At 42.0% G+C, this 18,970-nt stretch overlaps 1 protein-coding gene across 2 annotated transcripts; it reads left to right on the plus strand.

Annotated features, from left to right (window-relative positions):
* The first annotated feature begins 9,527 nt into the window (after positions 1–9,527).
* LOC147438144 (protein SHOU4-like) lies at positions 9,528–13,522 on the plus strand. 2 transcript variants are annotated; one of them, XM_086487478.1, is made up of 6 exons: positions 9,528–10,002; positions 10,084–10,192; positions 10,348–11,376; positions 12,246–12,401; positions 12,605–12,816; positions 12,893–13,522. In XM_086487478.1, the coding sequence occupies exons 3-6, from the start codon at positions 10,420–10,422 to the stop codon at positions 13,083–13,085; spliced, it is 1,518 nt and encodes a 505-aa protein (XP_086343604.1). In that variant the 5' UTR covers positions 9,528–10,002; positions 10,084–10,192; positions 10,348–10,419; the 3' UTR covers positions 13,086–13,522. The 2 variants fall into 2 exon arrangements, with proteins under 2 accessions (XP_086343604.1, XP_086343603.1); XM_086487477.1 differs by lacking the exon at positions 10,084–10,192 and having other exon boundaries at positions 9,530–10,002.
* Positions 13,523–18,970: the final 5,448 nt, after the last annotated feature.

Genomic DNA, 18,970 nt, shown 5'->3' on the forward strand with positions numbered 1-18,970 from the left:
AGTCGCCCAAATTTCTCTGTCCGTGCTTCGATCTCGATCTTTGTTGCCAGTTCTCTAAATGGGTTATTGCTAAGAGTGCTCTGATATGCAATATGCCAAGCAGGAAATTCCTTGGTCATAGGATTGAATATTGAGGAGTCAACTTCAAAAAAATCGGTCATGAATGCCTCCTCGATATTTTGCATGTAGTGTGAGGGAAAAAACACGACTCTTGCATATAATCCCATGATAATATTTTTGTTGGGAACTTCGATTTCCAGATTCTAGCATAAGCCTCTGGTTCCTTCCACAAACACCTGCAAGGGGTGCTACGCTGCTTCAATATCATTAACACTATGATCCAGGTGATTAGCATTTTGGCAATTTTCATAAGCATTTGGCATGCAATATCTAGCACCTCCTTCATTATGTTGATGACTCCTTTGAGTGCGTGAATCATATATTTTTCTCTTAAGGGAAGAGATTTTTGGCTGGCTTTATTATTATGAGGTAGTTGAGCACTGTGAATATTTTGCTTTGCTAGGAATAGAAACTATCCCAAGATCGCATTCTGTTCATGGGACAATAGGTCGGGTCGATCCAGAGATGCTATGGGGCATTCTTGTAATACCTTTCATCTGGTGGTAAACCATTTCTTTCGCTAGGTGGGTTGATTATTGATGATTGTTTATACCTGTACAACAGTTACAGGAACCTCCTTGTAATCACCTTTGTGGTTGGGCTCGATGGTAAGCATCATTTTTCTCTTCCATAAGAGAGCCTCTTGCCTCATCAATGGAAGTGCAATCATTTCATGCCCTAGATTCTTCATCACTTCATCAGTTGTAAGCATGAGAAGGGAAGTTGATTCCAACACCTTGAGTTCATATTGCAAATATTCTTTGTGTGAAGGATCACTTACTTCCGATATCCACTGTTGAATTTCATCTTTGGCAGTTTCGAGGATTTGTGTTTTGGCTGGATCTTCAAACTCATGCAATGTTGTTTCTGTGCTCGTACTTGGCACCTCTATATGTTGAGTTTCTAGTGTCACATGTCCCTGTCCTATTGTGTGAGAGGCTTTTATAGGGACTAGCTGGGCTTGCATTGTGTTTATGGTCTGATATTTTTATTGTAATGCCACCCGATGTGTCGTGCCCTTAGCAGCCATATTCTCCTTTGCTTTGGTAAGTTGTTTTTGTAGATGTTCAATCTCCTCATCTTTAGCTTTTTGTATAGGTCGATGCCCTGCGGTTAGGATTTGTATGTCCTACAGTTCTTGAGCTAGGGCAGTCTTTAGATCCTGTATTTCTTGTGTCAACAAAGTTGGTTTAGCTGACGTACTCGTTGAGGTTGGCATCTCTTGCATGGCTAAGAGCTGTGTAAGAGTATTTCTCACCATTGTTACCATATACATGTGGTAGTGATGTGTGTGAACACACTAGGACCGCCGGGGCATTTTTTCCCTCTTTAGGAGGTTTTTTCCCCCGTGCATTGTATATACGCCCATCACTCTAGGGCTATCTATCTTTCCATTGCACACTAAGGAATACACTCTCTATTGTGTGCCTTGAGCTTCCTTCGTCTTCTCCAAGCTGTGTGTGTTTCTCTGCAACCCTAATTCCAACAATTGGTATCAGTGCAGGTCACGTCCTCCTGGGCTTAGTCGCCAGCTGCTCCAGCACACGCCTGCTCACTTTCTCCGATTTCAGTGAGCTTTGGCAAGCGTTCGCAGGTCGACAAATATTTTGGGACAGCTCGAAGAGCTTGGTCTGCTCAGAATTTTGATTTGGGCTCATTTCGGCCTCCGTTTCCACTACGGGCAGTACTGCACAGGCTATTTCGTCATTTTGTGCAGATATTCTGTCAGTGCCGTTTTTTGCATAACAGGTGCCTCATAGTCTTCTACGGTTTGTGCTATATAGCACAAGTTGTTCCCGCTCCATTTCTCCTATTTTCGGGCAGTTTTCACATCAGGTGCAGCATTTACCATGGCTGACAACAACAACACAGATGTGTTCAAGATGTTTGCTGCTGAGGACAGGTTGGATGGGGACAACTACCCTATGTGGGCTTATATGATGCAACACGTTCTTGTGTCAAAAGGTGTCTGGAACATTGTGCAGGGCATTGATGTACGTCCTGGTTCTGAAGATGTAGGCGATATTGAGGATGTTGCAGGTCTTGCTGCAAGGATTGCAGCTGTTAGAGTTGTTTTGCCTACAGCAGAACAAGCTCGTTGGGATGTTAAGGATGCGCAGGCTCATGCATTGATTGCGTTGTCTGTGAAGCGCACCATTATTCCTCACATCCGTTCGGCAAAATCTGCAAAACAGGCTTGGGATATTCTAGCAGGTCTTTATGCAAGCCGCAATGAGGCTAAAATTGCTTTGCTGCGTAAAGAGCTAGAGTCGAAGATTATGCATGAGGAAGATGATATGGACACTTTCCTTGCTAGTGTCAAGGATATTAATGAGCAACTCATTTCTGCAGGTGAAGTCATTTCTGACAGTTCCCTTGTGCAGACTGTTCTTGATGCCTTACCAGATTCCTACCAGACTTTTGCTAGTACTTGGAGACTGATGACCCAAGGAAATCCTGAAGTTGTCAAGTTTGATGCATTATGCACATTGCTGTTGCAAGAGTCACTTTCTAGAAAAAACAGGACTAGGCAGCGTGCAGTTGAACAGGCTTTTATTGCTTCTCAAAGAAAGGGTGGTAACAGTAATGCAGCCACTTCTTATGGTTCTGCTGCGAGTGGCAAAAATTCTGTTCCTTATGCTTCTACTGGCAGCACTTCGTCTGGCAATTCTGGTGATAAGGGCAAAAAGAAGATGCGTTGCCATTATTGTAAAGCCAATGATCACTTGATCAAGTCGTGTCCTAAGGTGAAGGCCAAAGAGGCTAAGAAGAAAGAGGGTGGTTCCACTGCAAATGCTGGTTCCACTACAAATGCAGCCATTGTTGAGTCTTCTGTGAAAGGAGATTGTGATGCTGATGTTGATGCAGAATGGGCTTTTAGCGCAGAGTGCACTTACAATCCTGCTGTCCATGATGCATGCTTGTCAGTTGCTGCAGATTCACATGTGTGGTATTTCGACAGTGGTGCTACAAAGCACATTACCTCACATCGTGAATTGTTTACCTCTCTCGAGTCTGTCCCTCATGGGAATTCAGTCACTTGTGCCAACAACGCCTCTTATCCAGTTCAGGGAGTTGGAAAGATTGTGCTCACTGCTGCTAATGGCAGTTCCTTCACACTTGTTGATGCACTTTATGTACCTGGGATCAAGAAGAATCTATTGTCTGTATCCGCACTTGCTAGACTTGGACTTGTAGTCAAATTTGTGGATGACAGATGTACAGTTCATGATCTCAGTTTTGGTGATGAAATTGTTGCATCTGGGCTTTTGTGCCGTGGGCTGTATAAGCTCACTTTGTATGACAAGTGTGGACAAAATTTTGCAAATGCTGTTGCAGATTCAAGGGCTATTTCAGATGCAAAACTTTGGCATGCACGTTTTGGTCATCTGAATTTTGCCAGTTTGCTGCGTTTGCAGAAATCTGATATGGTTGCTTCTTTGCCGCCTCTTGAAGCACCTATCAAACATGTTTGTGAAGGCTGTATTCTGGGTAAAATGCAGCGTTCTAAGTTTCCAAAGGATGGTTCAGTTAGGGCCACATGCAGGTTGCAGCTTGTGCATAGTGATGTTTGTGGGCCCATGCAAACTCCGTCCTTGGGCAATTACCTGTACTTCGTGACTTTCATTGATGATTACTCCAGGCATGCATGGGTATTTCCGCTTAAAGCAAAGTCCGAAGTTTTTTATGTGCTTCAAACAATTTTTGGCTATGGCTGAAAATGTCTCAAAATGTACTATGGGCACCCTCCGTTCCGATCGAGGGGGGGAGTATATGTCTCATGAATTTAATGCATTTCTGGCTAGTCGTGGGATAAAACACCAATGTACAGTGCCTTATACACCTCAGCAAAATGGTGTTGCTGAGAGGAAAAACAGGTCACTAACGGAAATGGCACGATGTATGGTAAAAAGTCAAGCTTTACCGCATTCTTTTTGGCTTGAGGCCATCATGTGTGCCACTTATGTACTTAACAGGTGTCCTACGAAAGCTTTGCAGTCTATTACTCCATATGAAGCATGGCATGATAGAAAACCTTCTATTGAGCACATGCGTGTTTTTGGCTGTTTGGCATATGCTTTGGTGCCACAAGTGCAGCGCAGAAAATTGGATGATAAGGCTGTCAAATGTATTTTTGTTGGTTATAGTGCTGAAAGCAAAGGTTACAGGTTGTATCACCCGCAAACAAAACGTATTTTGGTTTCACGGGATGTAGTGTTTGTGGAAGATTCTGTTCAACCCTTGCTGTCATGTACTAAAGACAGTAATGTAAGCTCACAGGACATTTATGACACTTTGTTGCCTCTTTTCAGTGGTGGAAATACGAATGTAAGTTCCAATGAGGCAAATGTACAGCCTATGGGGGTTTCTGAAAATGTTTTAGAACAGCCTATTACTGATGCAGATGTACATGATGTACTTGATGAGGAAAGGGCTGAAAATGAGCAGGCTAGAGGTATGCCAAAATGGCTGGTGCACACTTTGCGTGACAGTAAATTGGATGCACCTTTATCTAGTCGTACTCGTTCAGGCTCTCGCCATGCATCTTATGCATCAGATTGTTATGCTTTGGCTGTGTCTAGTTTACATGATGTTGAGGAGCCTCTGTCTTTTGATGAAGCACAGAATTCAGAAAATTGGATTGCTGCCATGAAATCAGAATATGAAGCACTTATAGAGAATGACACATGGACTTTATGTGAATTGCCTCCTGGCAAAAAGGCCATTGGTACGAAGTGGGTTTACAAGTTGAAACGCAAGCCGGATGGTGAGATCGATCGCCATAAGGCTCGACTTGTTGCAAAGGGTTATGCACAACAAAAAGGCATAGATTATGAAGAGACTTTTGCTCTCACTTGTCGTATGACTACTGTGCGTTTTCTATGTGCATTGGCAGCTCATTTTGGTTGGGATGTACATCAATCAGACATTGTTACTGCTTTCTTGAATGGTGACATATTTGAGGAAGTTTATGTAACGCAGCCTCGCGGTTTTGTCATAAAAGGACAAGAGGACAAAGTGTGCAAATGTAAGAAGGCTTTGTATGGGTTGAAGCAATCTCCTCGTGCTTGGTATGAGAAAGCTGACACTCATTTGGTTAAACGAGGCTTTCGTAACAGTCCAACAGAAAGCACATTGTATGTAAAGCGTGAGGATGATGTATTTCTCATTGTGGTTCTTTATGTTGATGATTTGCTGATCACTGGACCAAATGAGAGACATATTGCTGAATTTAAGGCTGATTTGAATGCTACTTTCAAGATGAAAGATTTGGGGCTGTTGCATCATTACTTGGGTATACAGTTTAAGCAGTGTGATGGTGGTATTGCCTTGTGTCAGAAAAGTTACATAGAGACATTGCTATGTAAGTTTGGACTTGAGGATTGCAAACCTATTGCCACTCCCATGGAAACAGGTTTGAAGTTGAGTCTACATGATGCTGGCGATCCTGCTGATGTCACTCTTTACCAAACTGCTGTTGGTTGCCTCATTTATGTATGCAACACGAGGCCAGATATTCAGTTTGCAGTCTCGCAGGTCAGCAGATTTATGCATAGCCCAGGGTCTAAGCATTGGCAGGCTGTCAAGAGGATTTTCCGCTACCTTAGTGGCACTTTACATCTTGGCTTGTTTTATCCCAAGGGGGGATCATTGCCGCCAGACTTACATGCTTTTTCGGACTCAGATTGGGCTGGTTGTTTTGACACGCGAGTGTCCACAAGTGGTTTTTGTTTCATGCTTGGCAGTTCATGTATATCATGGTTGAGCAAGAAGCAACCTACTGTGGCCACTTCGAGTTGTGAGGCTGAGTACAGGGCAGTCTTCACAGCTACGGTTGAGTGTGTATGGCTCAGACGCCTTATGGCTGACTTGGGTGTTGGACAGGACACTGCCAACACTATCTACACTGACAGTCAGAGCGCATTGGCAGTTGCGAGGAACCCAGTTTTTCATGCTCGCACAAAGCACATTGAGGTGCATTACCACTATGTCAGGGAGAGGCTCTCAGCAGGAGAGATCAGCTTGGCTTATGTGCCAACACAGGACAACCTTGCAGATCTTTTCACAAAGGCATTGTCTCGTGAGAAGCTTGAAGCTTTCCGCAAAGCTTTGGGCTTACTCCCCTTTGTGGACTGATCTTGTCCTCAGGGCATGGCACTTCCCTTTACTCATGTGCCAGCTCTCGTTCACCGCATCACTCCAGGGGGGATTTGTTACCATATACATGTGGTAGTGATGTGTGTGAACACACTAGGACCGCCGGGGCATTTTTTCCCTCTTTAGGAGGTTTTTTCCCCCGTGCATTGTATATACGCCCATCACTCTAGGGCTATCTATCTTTCCATTGCACACTAAGGAATACACTCTCTATTGTGTGCCTTGAGCTTCCTTCGTCTTCTCCAAGCTGTGTGTGTTTCTCTGCAACCCTAATTCCAACAACCATTGCATACGACTCTCCAAGTTTTGCGTTCTGATGCTTCTCTTTGGCCACTCTTCTTCTAGTAGTTGCTGTTCTACTTGCAAATTTGTATTTATTTCATCGAAGGCTTGAACTTTCTTCTAGTAATAAGCAACATTCTCTTGTTATCTCTGTAGTTCTGTCTGGACTTGTGTTTGAACTATTTGTAACTCCTCAATCCTTTGTTGCAGTTCAAGATTGCCTGTGGCTGCTTTAGTTCTCTTTCTTGGTGTCTTCGAGCTCCAATTTGTGCAGGTTGTAGAGTGCTCTTTGACATTGAAATTGGAGCTTGATTTGTTCCAAATGTGCGTCAACGTCAAAGGACCTGATCAGTTGTGCCCCTTCATCTACCACTGCTTGCGAATGAGGTAACCTTGGCTTTTGTTGTTTCCCTTGAGCTTGGTCGGAAGTGCCAACCTTTATTGTCTTTGTTTCTTCCGTTATGTTTGCTTGTTGATGTTGTGCTTCATGATTAGTTGGAGTCGTGGTGATCTTTGGAATTGCGGCCTCTAAAACTGTTTGTGTTGTTGGAAACACTTTGTCCATCGTTTGTTCAGGTATATACATGGTGTGCTCTTTCTGTTCCTTTTCAACCTCTGGATCAACTGATTCTTGAGTAGGGGAAGGTACGTTTGTCTTGATTGTTGATGGCGTGTTTTCTATATGACTTTCAAATGTGTCTAAACCACCTTCCTCCTCTTGATTTATTTCTGTTTTGCTAGTTTTGTCCGCCTCCTCTGCCTTAGTAGACTCATCAGATGATTCAAGATCATCGACGCATTGGCGCTTGGCTTCCTCTCTTTCCCTCTGTTCCATCTTGCATTTGAGCTCATTCTGAATCCGTTGCCACATATCGTTGGCAATATTCAGATTTTTTTTGTTGCTTCTTTTCTTCTTCGCCGTTTGATTCTTTCTAGAGTTTTAGTCTTCTTGTGTTCCAGAGGCATGTCCTCCTCGTCGTCTCTTTCGTCATCTGCTTCCGTTCCAAGGCTTCTTTTTTCCTCATTCCTTTGTTGGCGGAGTCTTTTCCTTTGTGCTTGAGCCTCTTCCACAGATCTCCATGCTTGTGTAATGGAAATTGCTTCGCTAGCCCTTGTTGATCTTACCTTTACTCTTGTTGGTATGATTGTAAATTCGTCTTCTTTTCCCTCCCTTGATGATTTTTGGGGTGATTTTTACTTTGACGGTAACCCTATCTTTGTATGTTAGTGTTACTTCTCCATTGTATTGAATGGAGCTGATTAGTTCATGGTTGGCTCTCCAAGAATCTGTTCCCCATGGCGGTAATCTCAAGAAGTTGTCCCCAACTGTAGGCATCTGGCCCTTCTAACACTTTGGATTTTTGGTGTATGGTCCACAATTCCTTTGGAATAAGGTGGTCTTGACTATCACTCCATCTGCCGCTTGGAAATTCCCGATGAAGATGTTTGTGGGTATTACTTCTAGTTCTTGATCCATGATGTGAGCTTTCTCATTTGATGAGATATCAATGATCTTGTAAGGTGCCACCTCCCACCTCTTTTTGTACTTTCTTGCGGGGCATCCTGAGACTTGTTTCAAGCTGATTTTAGAATAAAAGAAACCCAAGGGCCTCAATTTGCAGAGTATTTGGATGAAGAGTTTGAGAGCGAGCATCCGCGGGAGTTGTACTTTGCTCAAAGATCAATATAAAAGAAATACCAAAAGGGGTGCCAATATTTGGGGCCAATCTCTCTTGGCATTGAACTACACCATGCCGTGTCGACTCTTGAATTGTGATTTGTTTTGAAGTGAATCTCTGTTGTGTAGCGACAGAATCTAGACTTGGGGTGTCCAAGTTAGTGACAATAGTAGCAACAACGAGAAAAAACATGACAAAATTGAGTGAAGCATGCCCAACCACAACTAGGTGAGTTGGTTCGCAATTTACCATATTTGTACGTTGGAACATAACAAAGAGCAAGAATTCTTGTAGGCTTGCAGTTTTTCTGGTTTATGGGATCACTATGAGCAGCCTGTGAAGGGTCTCAAGGCTCACATCAGCCCATGTCTGTTAACCTATCGCTCTTTCAGAGTCAAAAGCATGATCATGTTACACTTGGCAACAAGAATGGAGCCTACAACCAAGTCGCACTGATAGGGTGCCAAAGCGTGGATTAAAAAAGAGGAGGGGTTCTAGCAACGGGTGGTTGGACTTGTAGCCAAGTGGTTGTCGAAAGCCCTCTCTACTTAATGAATAGTTGGATGAGCACATGAGAGTGAGATAATTGACTCCTAGGCAACGACCATCAACACGGGGAAGGTATAACTTTATACATATTTGCATATTCACAACCGGACTTGTTATACACATCACACCCACAGGAATGACTTCCCCAATGGAGAACTTGGTAACACCCATCGAAGGCAGCCCGTGAGCCTAGAACTTTCAACGACATTGCTATTCTTTTGTCTGGAGGGGGGGGTAGGATCCCCCCCCCTCCAGACACATGATTGCACCTCCTTGATTTGACTAGTGTGCCGTGCGGCTCTTGCTACACAACGACACAACGATAGATAGATAGATAGAGAGAGAGAGAGAGAGGCGGCTTCGACTGCCGACTGTACTAGTGCATGTAATGTAGGTTGAATTTTAAATTGGGCAAAAAAAATCGAACTATTGAAGATGTGAGTGATGCGCATTGCTTAGAAGTTAGTGCAAAAAGAGGGGTAGAAGGTAGGAAGGCCAACTTTTGTGTTTGGTGGGGGGGGGGGGGGGGGGGAGGCGAGGAGTACACTCAATCCTTGTCTCCTATGTGGTCATAACTGGTAGATTCATGGATCCCTTGTAACGGCCGCCAACGAACGGCCTCAGGGCAAAAAGCTAACCGTGCCGTTGTGACGGTCTGAAAGGGGTCTCCACACATACTGTATACACACACACACACACACACTCTCTCTCTCTCTCTCTCTCTCTCCCTCTGATGTTTGCCTCCATCATCAGGGGATTTCCTGCGACACATTTCGACATCTATACTCGTCGCTTTTCGCACATAATGATCCCTCTTTCGCTTCTCTCTCTCTCTCTCTCTCTCTCTCTCTCTCTGAGTCTCTGCGCGCACCCATTTGGGCCTTCGCATCCACAGTCAGCATTCGTGCTCTTCTTCTCTAGGATTTGAGTGGATGGAGGAGAGGGCCACAATGCCGCTCCGCTGTCGCGCCCAGCAGCAACAGTAGGCTCGAGTATGAGTGGGGGCCGCTCCCCCCCTTTCCTGCAACAAAAGGCACCTCTACGCACGCATACATCAACGCCTAATAAGCGTGCTTCAGAAGGAAGCCCACCATCGCCGAAACATCTTTTGCCAACCCTAGCTCTCATTGCTACATTGCCTATCGCCATGAGCCAGCAGATGAAATGACAGAAGTTCGGTTCCAGCTTCCATAGCCTCTCCTCCATCCTCCAGGTTTGATCTCTGCTTTGATCTACATTGCCTCTGTGTGTTTGATGGACATTGATGGGAGGCCTTCCCTTTTCCGGGAAATAGGGAATGTGGGTAGTTGCCTTATCACTTTTGGCTCCGTTGCTGGTAGTTTTCAAGACCTCGCTTCACATTCTTCCTCTTGTGCAGTCACCACCTCTCCACATCAGTCACGGTGAGCTCATGTCAATGTATGGGCAGAGAGAGAGAGAGAGAGAGAGAGAGAGAGAGAGAGAGAGAGAGAGAGAGAGAGAGAGAGAGAGAGAGAGAGAGTTGTTTTTACCTAGCCTGCATCCATCAAGCCAGCATTGAGGCGTTTCTTGCCTGCAGGTGGAAATTGAAGCTACATCTCGTTTCTGACTTGTCCATACGATATCTTTGGAGAGTTACTTCTGCTTCACCATGACAAGCAACAGAGTTCATCAGCTTAGCAATGGCCTTTATGTCTCGGGAACTCCAGACAAATACAAGGACAAGCTACCCACCATGACTTCGTCCGCCATGCCGTACACAGGAGGTGATATCAAGAAATCAGGAGAGCTAGGTAAGATGTTTGACATTGCAGTGGAAGCACCAAGGTTGAAAAAGTCCGGTCCACTGCAGGGAGGTGCTCTGTCGGCAGGCTCTTTCAGAGCTGCTGCTTCAAATTCTGGCCCTTTGAATAGCAGTGAAAACCCTGCAACGAGGTCGTCCATTCCGAACTCAGGTCCTCAGGGGCTCTCAATGGGCTCACAAGTGGGGGGCCGACCTCGTCAAGCTGCACATTCAGGACCTCTTTTCAGAAATGGGGATCCTGCAAATGTGAAGAATGCAATGTATTCTAATCCTAGAGGGGTCTCAAGCGGAACCAATCTCAGAAACTCTGGTCCTCTCTCTAGCGGTGGGGTGGCTCCGGGCATGGTTCGCCAAAATTCAGGTCCATTAGCACCAAATCTTCCAGCTACAGGCCTTATTACGTCTGGTCCAATCACATCAGTGCCCCCCTCCTCTTCAAAGAAGCATTCAGGTCCCCTTGATGGTAGTGGTTTTGCTCCGAAACTCACCAGCAGTGTCAACAACCATGCCATCAACAATCTGAGCAACAGCCAAATGTATTCTTTCAAGAGGAGTTTCCCTCGTGTCATCCTCTGGACTGTTGTTCCACTCTTCTTAATCGGCTTTGTTGCTGGTGGTTTCATTTTGGCTGCTGTTCAGAATGCAGTCTTGTTGATTGTGGTCATTTGCCTCCTCTGTGCCATTTTGGTGTTGCTTGCTTGGAATACGTTCATTGGGAAAGGGGCAGTAACTGGATTCATTATCAAGTATCCTGATGCCGACTGGAGTCAGGTCAAAGACGGCCACTACGTGAAAGTTACAGGGGTAAGGTTCCAAGTATTGCATGTTGGGTTTTCTTTTCTAATCTTCAGAGTCCTCGGAATTGATCCTGTTTGTGCCATACATCTCAGTTTTTGCCTATAACTCTTGTCTATGGCTACCTTGATATTCGCTGATTGTTTTTGGTTCCCTTAATCTGAAGTATCTCTGCTTAGAATCTATAGCTTGATATTCAGTGTCTGCAAGTGTAGGGTGGTTGTGGTCTCTGGCACATGACCTGACCCCATTGGGCACATGTGTCAGATTTTAGCTCCTGTTCACATGAAGGAAAGTTGAATGTGAATGTGTGCTATATTTTGGAGTAATAGGTAAGAGGCAAGTGTAGAGCGGTTGCAAGAGGTTCCTGCTAGTATACCTTGTTTTGTCTCTACCAAAGCTGTTGCATGGGTCTATCTGTGTTTTGGACGTGAGATATCTGTTTGTGCTGGGCTGCTGATTATGCAAATCTCATGGTGTGAAGTTTCATGCAGGTTTGAAGATGGATATGATATGATGACTTCTTTTGTTTAAATTTTTGGCTGTACACCCTATCATGTATGTTAATGGTTAGGCCTCTTTATAACTGTCTCACCCAAGATAAGATTGGGCAATGTCGATGTTTGTGGGTGCCGCACTATTCAGAGTAGGCGGTGCATGGTAGAGCTGATGAGATTTATAGCCTAGAGATACCCTGAAAAATATTTGACTTGCAATTCAAGCAACCTACAGAGAAGGTGACTGGAGAAGCATCATAGTAAAAACTTACACATAGTGTCGTAATATCGATTGACGTGTTTACATTGTATTCAGGTGTTTTCTCAAGTTTCTTTCAAGAAAAACATTGGCGGTGACAATATCTTGAAAATATTGAACAGGTGGTCACTTGTGGAAATGTGCCATTGGAATCATCTTATCAGAGGGTGCCTCGATGTGTCTATACTTCTTCAGGGCTTTATGAATACAGAGATTTTAAGGGAAAGTCTGCGGGGACAAGTCATCGACGCTTTACTTGGGGATTAAGACATTTAGAGGCAAGTGTTTGCTATGCTGGAATAAGTTAGCCAAAGATTACAGATCATAAAGTAGTACGACGGAAGTTAATACATGAATGATTGCATTTATTATTGCACAGAGAAGATTGTTTGTCATTGAATGATGGATACATTGCTTTCATTTGCATGCTGGCACAAAAATGGATGGATATGACTGAAGCATTGTGTATTTGGTAATGCAGCGCTATGCAGTAGACTTCTATATTTCTGACCTTAAGTCTGGAGAAAGAGCATTGGTGAAGGCTGGTTATGGTGCTAATGTAACACCTTATGTTGAGGAAAGTACTGTGGTTGATGTCACCGACACCAGTAAGGAAATCCCATCACTCTTTTTGAGGTGGCTTTCAAACCGTAATTTGTCCAGAGACAATCGTGTGATGAGGCTTACTGAAGGGTAAGGACCCGATTTCATAACTGCTTTTCCCTACATTTGGTTTTGAGGTTCAATGCGTTTGTTTGATATATTGCAGGTATATTAAGGAGGGATTCATTGTCACTGTTATGGGAGTCATGCAAAGAAATGAGAATGTCTTGATGATCGTGCCTCCTTCGGAACCCGTGTCAACAGGGTGTCAATGGGGTAGATGCCTTCTACCTGCTACTATGGAGGGGCTACTGCTGAGATGTGAGGATGATGCAAAAGCAGATATTATACCTGTTTGAAGGACATAAATAATGATGTCTTAAGCTTTTGAAATCTTACCATTTCTATACCGGTGATAGCTTCAGTTCTGCAGAATTTAAGTTCATGTAAAGGGAGCATCCTCAAGTATGCAGGATGTTGTAGAAGACCAACAGAGAGGCGTACTGGTTTTGGAGCTGTATACAAACTCAGTATTGTTTGTGTGCAAGCCAGGTCCCATGTGCATGAAAGAACTGAAAATGAGCACTTATTGCTTGCTTTCACAAGAGTTGTGAAGGCAGTCATGAGCTGCATTTTTTTCTTGGCTGTATCATACTCGAAGGGTTGAGTGACACAGCAGAGAGATAATAGTTGTACATATCTGTATCAGCAATATGGTATGTATCTGTGCAAGCATATGGTTCTTTTTCTACCAATGAACCTTTTTTTGTTCTGTATGTAAATCATGTTTTCCCTTTGGGAGGCTAGCATTGTCATTTGCAGATGGGGTTTACGGCATCACTTTGAAACACATATGCACACCTTGATTTTTAGTAATGCTTATATCAGTGGTGGGATACCTCAGGATGAAGGAAAGCCCACAAAGGAGACTCTGTACAAAGTAGAGTCTGCATTCAAAAAAGACTCTGTACAAAGTAGAGTCCTGCATTCAGAAATGAGAAGAGGCTCGAGGTAGTGAGCAACTGAAAGCAGCTAAAAACCAGAAATGAGAAACTAGAAGAGGGGCAAGGCAGTGAGCAACTGAAAGCCAGCTATGAAACAACTTTAGGGTCGTTCGATTGAGGGATGTTCCAAATGGTAAATTAGATGTGTAACAATTGCCCAAGTGACATCAGAAAGAAGTGGAAAGATCTCTTTGAGGTTGAAGGAATAGAAGATCATTCCCAAAAACTGCAAAATGGACCACAAAGCTCGATAATGAAAGCCATGTGAAGATGGTAGCATCCTTCAAGGGTCAAAATTTTAGACAGCCCTTCTGAATTTTTGTGTTTTGTAAGCATACCACCATCTGGAAGTATTACAAATATGGCATCGGCATAGAACGAACGTTCCTTAAAGTGAAAAACAGCTTTCTCATTTGTGTGCAAGATGCTGTGGTGAGCTGAAATTTGAGAAAAGAGCTGAATTGAAGCCATTCATGGATTTGATTGCAAAATCTAAGCTGAAAAGATGTAGAGCAAAGCGAAATGAATTACATTGCCTATTGTCATCCACAAAATCATCCATCACAGTGATCTGTTTCTGTGCCAAGAAATATGCTCAATGAGGGGCAACATCAGTTAAATGTAATTGTAATGTTTGCGCTCCGGTCTAAACTTTTTAAGTGCCAAAGTGGCTTCTTTCCCAATCTACATGGAGTTGAGTAGCCTATGGACAGCCAAGTATGAAGCTAGAGAGCCCATCAGAAACCACATCCCAGAATGAGATATGCCAATGGCAAATGTAGAGAAACCCAATCCATCACACATAAATGCAAGGAACGAATCCCACCATTCACATTGTTCATTCAATAAAATCCCAATGTGCAGTTTCAAAGGCTTTTCCAATTTCAACTTGTATAAAGGGATTATCTTGATTAGTCATTTTTTAAAATTCCATTGTAGACAATGGTGATATTATCTGTGAAGCGTTTGCGGTCTCTCACATCGCTTGAGCATTGGTGAAGGTATCCATGCTTGATTATTTTACTAACATGCATGCTATTTCTTGTCTTTTGTAGGGAGGCTATGCTATGAGTTGTTACACACACACACACACACACACACACACACACTAGTTATACTTATGGTAATTTCTTCTAAGAGCTCTTCTACATTCAAAAGCTTGGCTTTTTCATTAGCATTTACTTGCTATAGGATTAATCCTTCATGATCTTTTAACCTAGGAAGATTGCTCTGACAATAGATTCCTAGTTCACTGCTGCTGTGTGCCATTTTCTACTCCATTAAAATTTTCATAAAGTGCTCTACATCTTAGTGCTTATCCTAAAGATGGCTTGCACTTTGAATCCTCTCACAAGAATTTAACAAATCCAATCGGATGCGTTTCTAAAGAAAACTTGGGGCCCTCTTGACCTTGGGGCTTCAAGTAGCCCCTTAAAGGAGTGTTTTAGTGAGGGTGTGACCCTCTCTCAATATTTCCCTCACCTAACTTCCTCGGGGTTTTGGGACCGTTGGCAGGTATTGCTTGCTTGGTCAAGGTGGTGCCTTCCACCATTCTCCCTCCTCTTATGGTCACGGCTGCGTTCATTCAAAAAGCAGAGGCTTCAAAAAAATTTGTTGTCTTGCCTATATTAGACACATCCGAGAATTCTATCTTTGGTTTAGCTTAGCTGTAATCAACCTTGTTTATTTTATCCATATAAATTCATGCAATCGTGATGTATAGGAGAACTGATCATTTTGCATAAAAGTGAGTCAAATATATATATATTTTTTTGCGTGAAAATCAACTTCTAGAAGTTTAAAGTCAGTTGTTCTTTGAACAAAGTGTTCTTTTGTATATAAGTATTATCTTTAAACAACAACCAAAAAACACACACACACACACACACACACAAACACACAAACGTTGTGAGGTGTTATTAAGTGATGCGGGACAATCCAAAGACTTTGAGAGATATTTTTTTATTGCTTTTCAACCTCATGGATGTAAATAAGCATGAGGGTACAAAGGCGGGGTGTGCTAGTTACCTCTACGCATACATACCAATTGTGCATGGTATATCGTCTTGTTGTTTTTTTTCCATATAAGTGTCGATCCTTAAAAGGGTAAGTAAGTCCATTTGAAATATGAAGAAAATTCAAGTTTTCGTAGCTTTGGATCGTGAGTGCAATGAGGAATTCATTAGAGAAGAAGAAGCTCGAGACGTTTGAAAAGAAGTGAAGCCCTTGGCTTTATTAGAAAAAGTACAAAATTTTTCAATTTTTTTTTCACTTTATCAACAACCACAAAAATAGAATTATATCCTAAGGATATAAGAAGTCTCGTGATGAATCCATGGATATATATTCCCATTTCATTTGCGATGCATCAATTGAATGAAGCTTACGAGGGTATCGAATTGACCCAGCTTTGATACGTTGATATGTAAAGCATTTTGTAACATAGATTAACACATTATGCTTTGATCGTAGTCAAAAGAAACTTTTTTTCACAGTAGCATAAGTTTTAATATAACCTGGATGTCCTACAATAGATATATCATGAGCTTCTTATAGTATTCGAAGTTTGATTTCACCACCATTTGGATACAAAGACGATTATTGAAGCAAAGATCATTGCCTTTAATATGGAAGCCTTTAATTTACCTCTCTTGTCTTTCTATGTGGTTACCCAAGTTCAACAAATATTGAATCCTCTTGAACAATGGATCCTATGGTATACCCTCACGAATAAGATCAATCAAAGAGGTAGCAGAGGTTGTGATTGTTGATACTCTACTCTTCCTGCTTAAAGCATCGACTACTAAGTTTTCCTTCTATGGTTTATATTTAATCCCAAAACCATATTTGCATAATAATTCCATCTCTCCGTTGTCGCATATTAAGGTCAGGTTGAATGTAAACCCATTTGAAGCTCTTATGATCGATGTGTAATTCACATCACCTTTCAAGAAGATAAGGCCACCATACCTTGAGAGCATATACAACAGGTAACAATTCCAAATCATGTGTAGGGTAATTTAACTCATGAATGTGTAACTTACGAGATTGATAAGCTACCGGTCTCCCTTCTTGAGATAGAATGCCACCAATTGTTTATCTACTTGCATCAGTGAGGACAACGAGTGTCTTTGTGAAATTCAAAAGTCATAAAATTGGAGCATTCACCAAAGCTTCTTTTAGTTGCTCAACACTATCTTGAGAACGATCATTCCAAGAAAACACTTTAGTCTTCTTAAAGGCACTGAGGGCTTTGGTCGATAGAGAAGCTATTTCAGCATAACCCTCAATAAAAGTATAATACCATCCTGCTAATCCAAGAAATCTAAGTACTTCTTTGATAGATTTAGGTGTAAGACAAGCTACAATAGCATCATTCTTACTTGGATTAGTGGAAACGCCATCCTTGGAAACAATGAATCCCAAGTATTTCACTTTCTTAGTGAAGAAAGTACATGTGCTAAGCTAGTTTTGATGTAGAAGTTCAAAGTGCTCGTCGCACATGTTGTTCGTGTTCTTTCCTTTTCTTTGAGTAAACCAAAATAATAGCAAAGAAAACAAAAACAAAATCATCAAGGTGTTCTCTAAACACGTCGGTCATAAGACGGTTGGAAGTTATTGGAGCATTTGTAAGTCCAAAAAGGAACGATTGTGAATTCATAATGTCCAAATCAGGTGTTGAATCCTGTCTTTGGTATATATTCCTCCTTGATTCAAATTTGATAATAGCCAAACTTAAGATCAATTCTTAAGAAAATAGATGCTCCATATAATTGATCAAATAACTCATCAATCCTCGATATTGTATACTTAAAGTCTAGTCTTCATAGAATTGTGTAAACCTAACACAAATCGTGCCACTTTCACTTTTTGAGCATCCCCACTGGAGCTTACTTGACAAGAGTTAAGAAATGTTGATATTAAGACTCTAGATCTTTGGTTTCTAGACTACAATCAAGAAACTCATTCATGCAATCTGAATGGTATACATTGTTTTAATAGTTCTTCTTTAACTATGATTTAAGATAATCTCAAGTTGTTGTGTTAAGGTTGACATTGTTCTCATTACAATAGTGTTTCCACCAATGCTTGGGCATCTTTTCAATTTGAATTTGGCAATAATGGTTTTTTTTTTCTCGGTAGATGAATGAGCCAAATCAAAAAAGTCGTCCATGCGTTCAATCCCATCCTCAAGAATCTTGCCTACATCTTTGCCTTCTCCGTTGAAGTTCCCAAGTTGAGACTTGCAAAGCATAGCATTGATGTCATGATATTGGCATCCATGGCCACTCTATTTCCTCTAGGATGCATGATTAGCTACTGCACCATCTCAAGTCAAGATCACTCTTAGTCCAAAATATCCTATTTTGTCTTAAAGATTTTTTTAGTAAAACTAAATTTGTTAATTGAGAGTATGAGATAAAAAGAAGAAAGATAATAATAGAAAATAAATTAAATTAATATCTACAAATTTTTTTGTTCAAAAATGTAATACACTCCCTTTCAAAGGCCATCAATAGTTATAACATAGTGCACTCAATGGTAGCTGTTATGAAACCATTCAACCATTGTATTGTAATTGTCCCTTTCTTCAAGTATGTCTTCTGGAGTATTCCATCTGTCCTTCTAAACTATAGACGCAACATGCTCTCTATTGCATCAAAATTGTACCACTCTTTGTATAAGTCATTGGTTCCTCACATGCGTATGCATGTGATTATGAACAATAGCATTTTTGAAGTTAAAGTAGTCAACAAAATAATGGGATTTCTTAGGAAATTTATCTGGTGTTTTCCACCCACCCATATGGTGTATGCTCACAAAGTCAGCAAGTCATTAGGGTGTGTTGTAACCATTGAATAGGATCTTCATATTGTCTAGGTAGTGGACCTTCCAAATTGGTCAAAAGAACAAATCCCAAGGTACTGGACTAAAGGAATGTGTGACATTCTTTATACATTTTCTACCCCACACATTTGACATAACAATATCAAAACATCCTGATGCCATCACTAAAGGAAGTACAATTCTCGCTAACCAAGTCTTCTTTGTCAGTCTTAGGATAAGTCTGTGAACGTCAATGTACAATAGCCGGTTAGTGATGAAAATCTCTTTTTCCATTTTTGATTGTACCCACTTGATACTCCCAGTGGGTGTAGCTCTATGCTTAGGCGGTATGAGCTTGGGGTTCCTTAGAGCGTAGTTGTACCACGCTCTGATATAGTGTTTGGAACTACACA

This window comes from Adiantum capillus-veneris, chromosome 17 (genome assembly GCF_014529385.1).
Source record: "Adiantum capillus-veneris isolate H3 chromosome 17, ASM1452938v2, whole genome shotgun sequence".
Lineage (NCBI taxonomy): Eukaryota > Viridiplantae > Streptophyta > Polypodiopsida > Polypodiales > Pteridaceae > Adiantum > Adiantum capillus-veneris.

Bases quoted from the DNA above. Each gene is read 5' to 3' on its own strand.
- LOC147438144 (XM_086487478.1), top strand. From the start codon at position 10,420: ATGACAAGCAACAGAGTTCATCAGCTTAGCAATGGCCTTTATGTCTCG. The intron at 12,402-12,604 runs GCAAGTGTTTGC...TTGGTAATGCAG, and splicing joins GGGGATTAAGACATTTAGAG to CGCTATGCAGTAGACTTCTA. The intron at 12,817-12,892 runs GTAAGGACCCGA...GATATATTGCAG, and splicing joins GTGATGAGGCTTACTGAAGG to GTATATTAAGGAGGGATTCA.